Source organism: Podarcis filfolensis, assembly GCF_964270895.1.
Source record: "Podarcis filfolensis genome assembly, chromosome: 2".
In the NCBI taxonomy this organism is placed as follows: Eukaryota; Metazoa; Chordata; class Lepidosauria; order Squamata; family Lacertidae; genus Podarcis; species Podarcis filfolensis.
In genome coordinates, this window is record NC_139605.1 from 2,622,098 (window position 1) to 2,629,188 (window position 7,091).

Consider the following 7,091-nt stretch of genomic DNA (forward strand, 5'->3'; position numbering starts at 1 on the left):
AGAGGGGCAAAATTGCACTCAGCTGCCTAATTTGGGTTTGTGGGGACAGCTCCTGAAGAATTTGAAGTTAGGGTCTCCACTCTGAAGGTGTGTGACACTCAGAAAGAGATGTCAAATGACAGGCAGCTTCTTCAGCTATCATACAGATTCTAGATTTAGAGTTTGCATGCTAGTTAGACAATAACATAAGACACCAGAATTTGATTAGAAAATGAGGTTTTATTATCAGAATCAGAGTCCTTGATGCAGAAAAGAAATCTAAACTGCAACAGATATCAAGTTATGATTGAAACAGTAAGACCACAAAGCTGCTTCCAGAGAACTGGACCTCTCTCCAGATTCAGCTATTTCTGAAGAGGAGACAACCTATTTGCCTAAAAACACCTGCTTGTATACTATAAAATTGCCTCTGCCAAGCACACTTTGTGATGTCAACCTGTTAAACATTTCCTTTGGTTAGCGTCGATTCCAAGGCATATTTCCAGAAGGTCCTTAGCATCTGCACCCCAAATTCTGTTGATGGTGCAAAACCTAAGCCCATTTCCCATTTCTTCATGACCTAGGATTTCAACTGTACACCTAAGGCAAATCTTAGTCTGGTCACCTGAATCATTAATGATTAGTATTGGGGGGGGGGGGAATCAACGTTCATTGTGGGTGCATCAGTTAGGAGTTGGTCGGAGAAAGGAGGCATGGGAGTCATTGGTTGGAATGAATCTACACAAAATGCTAATGGTCATTTTTCAGTCCTAATATGTGTATCCATTTTCCCTTATATAATACTACTACTACTACTATTATTATTATTATTATTATTATTATTATTATTATTTAAAAAGTCATTCCCTTTGGAGCCTTTTGGGAAATAAAAAGTCTGGGATCCAGGTTTTTTCTTTTTAAATCCCCAATTATTTAATATCTGTAGTGCTAAGAATTAAATGCAATGTTTAGTCTTTTGTCTTCAGGTGCTCCTTCATGTTCAGATCAGGCCTCAATATAATAATGTAGCACTTGGGTATGAAGATGCAGCCCAGAAGCCCAGCACTGGAAGCCAAGATGGAGAAGACCTGAACGGCTACCATATACTTCCCCTTGGTGCTCAGGTAGGTGGGCACAAAGGACACCCAAACACTGCAGAAGACCAGCATGCTGAAGGTGATCAGCTTGGCTTCATTGAAGGCCCCAGGCAGCTTCCTGGCTAGGAAAGCCACCGTGAAGCAGATGGCAGCCAGGAAGCCCATGTAGCTGAGGGCAGTGTAAAACATGACCACAGACCCTTCATTGCATTGCAAGGTAATCTCTCCAGGCTGGGAGTGCTTGTCAGAGTCTGGGAATGGGGGAAAGATCCCCAGCCAAGTGGTGCAGATAAGAACTTGTACACTGGAACAGGAAATGACAATGGAGTTGGCTAAACCCTTCCCCAACCATTTCCTCACCCTGCTCCCTGGCTTTGTGGCCAGGAAGGCCAGCACCACAGCAATGGTTTTTGCCAAGATGGAGGAGACGGCAACTGAGAAAATGATGCTGAAGGTTGTTTGTTGCAGAAGGCAGGTCATTTTTGTTGGCTGGCCGATGAAGAGGAAGGAGGACCAAAAGGAGAGAAGGAGCGAGATGAGGAGGGTGTAGGAGAGATCCCGGTTGTTAGCTTTGACTATTGGAGTTTCCTTGTATTTAATGAATATTCCAAACACAAGGCCAGTGGTGAAGGATAAGAAGAGGGCAAGGGAAGTTAGGAGGCTCCCTAGAGATTCTTTATAGGACAGGAAAGCGATTATTTTGGGGACACATTGATCTCGCTCCTTGTTTGGATGCTGATCTTCTGGACATTTGATGCATTCCTTGGCATCTGCATAGAGAAAGAGACTTCAATATCCTTATAGCATTAATATATCTACAGCAGTCTGAATGTTGTCACAATTGTGGGGAATGGTTGCAATATTGGAGAGATCAGGAAAGAACACTGTGTTGTTGGGAAGGAGAGAGGTGCAGTGGCTAAGGATAAGAAAATGCCAAAGGAAGTTGTGAGGATTCCCAAATGCTCTTTATAGGCTAGGAAGGGAATAACCTTGGAAACACATTGAGCTCTGTCATTGTTTGGATGCTGATCTTCGGGACCTTTAGTGCAATGTCCTGTATCTGAGAAGGAGAGCGACTCCAGGCTTATTGACATCAAGCTTACATCCACAACTGTTTTGCTGTATTACATTCGATGGTATTTGTGTCAGAAAACAGGAAAGAGCAGAAGCGATAGCAAGAGGAAGATACCTACTGGTAGAGGATATGCTTTGTACACATAATCTGTGTACTATATCTGACATAAATTTAGGCTTACTTGCACCCATTTCAACTGGTGTACCCTGAACATTGCACAATAGGATTCCTGCTACAAATCTGATTTACGTTTTTCATGTCTGCCCCAAAGTGCAGCACATTGTGGAGGATTCACTGTGCATGATAAAGACCAGAACATGTCTTTAAAGACTGACCTGTTCCCCAACCACATATAGAGCAGAGGTTTAAAACCTTCACAGAAAATGTAAACAAATTCAAAATAAAGCCAGAACAGGCAAGAGCTTTTGTCTTCCCAGGATTCAAACTCAGGTTATTGGCTCTCATCCTGTCCACCACTACCTTAAGGCACCCATTGAGAAGCACCAGAAGAAGAAAACCTCATTCATGACAAGGCCCTGGGCCTTTGTGCCCACCTACCTTGTCATTCATGATAAGGCCCTTGTATGATAAACACACATGGACACAAATAATTTAGGTCAATGGGCTAATCGGATCCTTTTAACAGGATACCCTTATCGAGGAGGGGCAGGCAGAGGCTACAACCTCCCTCCCATCACAAAGGCCTACCCAATGCCTAACCTTACAAAATTGGGACGATTGCTACAAGGTAGGCGAAAACCAAGTGGCTGGTGCCAATTTGCCAAGTGGAACAATTCCTACCCAGCCCCATCAATATGGCAGTCAACATATGTCCATGGCAAGGTCGCTGTCATAGCAACGCATAAAAAGAGGGCAGGTGGGCTAGGCGAGATCCAGCGAGAAGGCAAAAGGAGGCCGCCCCCTGGCTGCGTGACAGTTTAAATGGCCTGTGGCCATGCCCCCAGCCATGCCGATTGGACGGCCAGGGGCATAACGCGGCTGGGAATCCCCATGACGTGGGCGGCATCCCTCCGTCCCCAAGCCGGGTCACTGCCAGATGCTGGTCCGCAACACCGCCCCCCAGGGAAAGGGAACGCATATATGAAAACCACAAACAAACAAAGCACAGTACAACAGCATCAACATTCAGCAGAGTGGAAACATTGATAACAGCATGGCCATCATTAAAACTACCAGGGCATTGTACAAACTGAAATAATAAATTTTTAAATGTAAAAAATCTCAGAACCAAGCACAGAGCAGCAGCGTTCTAGAGAGCAGGTCGTTAAGCCAGACGATGCGCTGAACTGGTTGAGCAGCTAAAAGATTTGTTTGCCTGATGCTGGAATCACATCACAGCTAGTGGCAGCTGAGGCTCCCTGGCAAGGCTATCCCAGTCACTGTTGTTACCACTTTGTACTTGCTTTATGAACACAATTTTATGTTCTTCTCTGCCATGGTATTTCCCCCCTCCCCCTTTAACGTCAGGCTTACAGGGTTTTTTGTTCGTTTTGTGTTTTGCAAACAAAACAAATGGAATACCTTCCTGAGCAGAGATGGTCCCTTCTGCGCATGGAGTGCAAGCATAGCAACAAACTGGCTTTCCTTCCTGAGTCTCCTTGGCGTATCCAGCATGACAGCTTTTGGTGCACCTGGAACGAGGCACGGTCTGTCCAGAAAGAGATGGAGCGTCACAGGAAAAGAATTAGGAGTATTTGCGGTTGGTGGTATACATTCAAAGATTTGTGCTTCAGGCACCGTGAAAACCTTGCTGGGCAGCCTCTTTCTCAGGCAACAAAATGTTCTGGGCCAGCCATGGCAGAACCTGCCCTTAATTCCCCAAAACAGGGCAGGTAGGGGGAGCTAAACACTCATTGGCTGGTGCTGCTATGGGAAGGTTCCTTTGTACAGTGCAGCCCTGTAGATCAGAGATGGAGAACCTGCCACCCTGTAGATCTTGCTGGGCTACAGCTCCCATTACCCCAGGCCATGACTGTGTTAGAATTCCTGATCTCTGATTGCAGTCATGGGATTTTTGTCTTTCACATGACATGATATGTTTTGACTCCACAGAGTGGGAAGTGACGGAGACAGGATGTTTGTGTTACTGTGTTCCGTGAAGTGGGACTATTGTCCTTTGTTCTTTTTCTCTTTGCTGTCTGATGCTAGAGAGAGAGGGAGCCATGTTGCAGTGCTCCGTGTGTGTTTATATGTAAATAAAGTAGATTAGCCAAAATGCTGAGTTGCTGAGGTCTGTCACGCGAAATGCGCAAACTCTGCGGATCCCTAAGTGTGCCGGTGTTGGTTGGCATTGGTCGCTGTGATGTTCGGGTTGAAGAAAGCTTTTGAAGCTCCCGAACGAAAGACCAGGAGGGAGAGAACATGCCAGTCGGGCATGTGTCTCTGCCAGAGTCCTACTCAAGTGTAGGCTGAACTCCTGACAGACTGTGCTGGTAGGGGCTGATGAGCGTTTGAGTCCTACAACATCTGGTTCCTCATCCCTGCTGTATGTGTTTACATTGCGTCCCAGCATGCTCAGATTATTTGAGCTTAACACAGGTCACAGACAATAAAATGATACACATCTCCCCAACCTTCTTAAACCTCTCGGGCCATGAAATAGCATCTGGGTTAATGGTGAACTTCAGGTCTGAGGATGTGCATCCCTCCATACTTCCAATCTTCACTCTGCCACGAGACTTATTGGGAAACTGCACCCAATTGATGATGTCAAAGCTGGCTGGCAGCTCCCGACTCTCATCCAAACATTGCCCATCAATGGAGGTATTAGTCAGTTGGACTTCTCTTAAGAAAGGGTGAAGCTGAAATGACAGAAGAAACAGCAGCATGTGTGGTAGGTAAGACAAATTCACAGAGAACAATGCTATCGATAGCTACTAGTCATGGTTAGCTAGCTAGCTAGAAACTTTATTTGCATTAGCCACTAGCCATAGCAATAAAGCAAAATATACTGGAAATTGAGCTAAATAGCTAGCTTTAGCCACAGATAAAACATGTGAGCCAATAGGCTTTCTTTTGATTAAAAGAAAAAGGAGAACCTGAGGAATGTTAGAAATTTAATCACATAATGGATCTCACTCTATTTTTAGCCCCTGCTAAAAATATTATTTTTACAATTATACTAAAATTAAACTAATCCCCAGCCCCATCTAAACATTTATCCTACCACCCAACAGAGCAGAAACAAAAACAGAAATTTAAAATGCCACAGGTTAAAAACTATTTTAAAACATTGAAAAGCATTTTCGACATTTGCCCCTACCCCAGAGTTTGTTTCAGTGAGTCTGGGCTTCTTCAGGACTCGCAGCAGGGCAATATGTCCCTCTGGCGTCCCAGGAGTCTAAAGCAGAGCAGGTGAGCCTGGTCCCTGTTCTCTAGGCCAGGTGGAAAAAGGCCTTGCAGGGAGCGGCCTTCAGCACCTCCAGCAGGGTGCTTCATATTGGGACCAGCACACAACTCATCCGGACTCCTACATATTTCTATTAGAAGTAACCCTCACTGAATTCAATGAGCTTACTCCCATGTAAGTGCATATAGTACTGCAGCCATAGTGGCTGATCATGGTTGCTGCTGTTCTCTGCTGTCACAGCTTAGTAACCTCCTTCTCTTCAGCATTTTAAGGCTGGCTACTCATTATCATTACGGGTGTAAGCTCAGTTCTATGTTTGTTTCATTTTTGAAGGAGAGCATATTCCACTGTTAGGCAAAATGAGATTGGCTACTCAAAGTGATAGATTTGGGGCACTACTGAAGAGAAATACCTGCCAAGGGTGCAGCCTCTGATGTTCCAGCCTGCTTCCTCCACCCACCCTCAAGATCTGTCTGGATCTCGAAGAATGAGCCATGTTCAAGGCCCGGACCACTGCTTGGACACTGTTGTACGTGCTGTAGCTGTCCTGGGAGAAAACTCTCTCAAGCTCCTCCTGCTGCAAAGTCTCCAGCTTTCCTCCCTCTGTGCATCTTGTCCAGCCTTTCACAGACAACACATGCTTTGAATATGAACAGTGAAACGCTCTTTTCCAAAACCGTTCAAGAACAGGTGAGAACGGATTATAGTAGTCATATTTCATCCTTATGGGGGTCTTCATTACAAAGGACAAGGAACCCCAGAGGTAACGGAAATCAACAAACAAGTACATGTTGATGTCCCAAAAAGTTGTTGTGATCCAGAGCTTTGACCCAGCGTGTATTGTTTCAAGTAGGGTTTGCAAAATTGCAATCAGATCAAATTCATGTTGAGAGTCTGCATAGTAAACAAGTACGCTAACTTGTCTCCACACGTCATGGGATTCTCTTTTGAGTAACTCGTAGTACGGCATCGTCCTGAGGACTCTCTTTGAAATGGCAGCACAAATTCCATTGTGGGTCAGCAGAGGTTTCAAGGCGCTCATGAACCTCTCTCCATTGTCAGTGTCTGGAGTGACGAGACCAACCCATGTCCACTGGAAGTGCAGGAGCAGCTGGACAATCCCCAAGCATTGCACCTCTTCTTTTGGGACCATCCGGTAGACAAAAGGGAACTGAGTTTTATAATCAAGAAGAAAGCCGTAACTGACCTAGTGAAGGATGGGAAAAAGATGGATGATATGTTTCCAGGACAATGATCAAATACTTGTTAATCTGGAGTTACTAACATGTATCAGCAACCTCCAAGGGTGTGCTTGCCAGTGAGTGCCAGTCTACTCAAGCCGCTGTGCCCAGCATTAAAACAACCGCATCCCCATCACAGTGCTTTCCTTTTCCCCATAGGACTGAATGGTGATCTTTACTCCAAAGCAAGTGATGAGCAGAGATGCTCAGCATCCATATACTTCGGTCAGGATTGTTTAGCAGCACAGTCTTACATATATCTAGGAGAAAGAAAGAGGCAAGGATACCCAACGGGGTGCACAGGTGTTGAGTTGGCATGCATGATGTCA

General features: G+C 45.2%; 2 protein-coding genes across 10 annotated transcripts in view; one reads left to right on the forward strand and one right to left on the reverse strand.

Moving 5' to 3' along the window:
• Positions 1 to 7,091, forward strand: part of LOC310756674 (uncharacterized protein) — a 130,051-nt gene that overhangs the window by 29,084 nt on the left and 93,876 nt on the right. The gene's annotated exons all lie outside the window — the stretch shown is intronic.
• Positions 910 to 7,091, reverse strand: part of LOC310756604 (vomeronasal type-2 receptor 26-like) — a 7,088-nt gene continuing 906 nt past the window's right edge. The window contains exons 2-5 of the mRNA XM_083600935.1: positions 5,934 to 6,728; positions 4,746 to 4,973; positions 3,694 to 3,820; positions 910 to 1,846 (exon numbers count right to left, since the gene is read on the reverse strand). Coding sequence (XP_083457061.1) covers positions 948 to 1,846; positions 3,694 to 3,820; positions 4,746 to 4,973; positions 5,934 to 6,728 — 2,049 coding nt within the window. The 3' untranslated portion in view covers positions 910 to 947. The remainder of the gene's footprint in view (positions 1,847 to 3,693; positions 3,821 to 4,745; positions 4,974 to 5,933; positions 6,729 to 7,091) is intronic.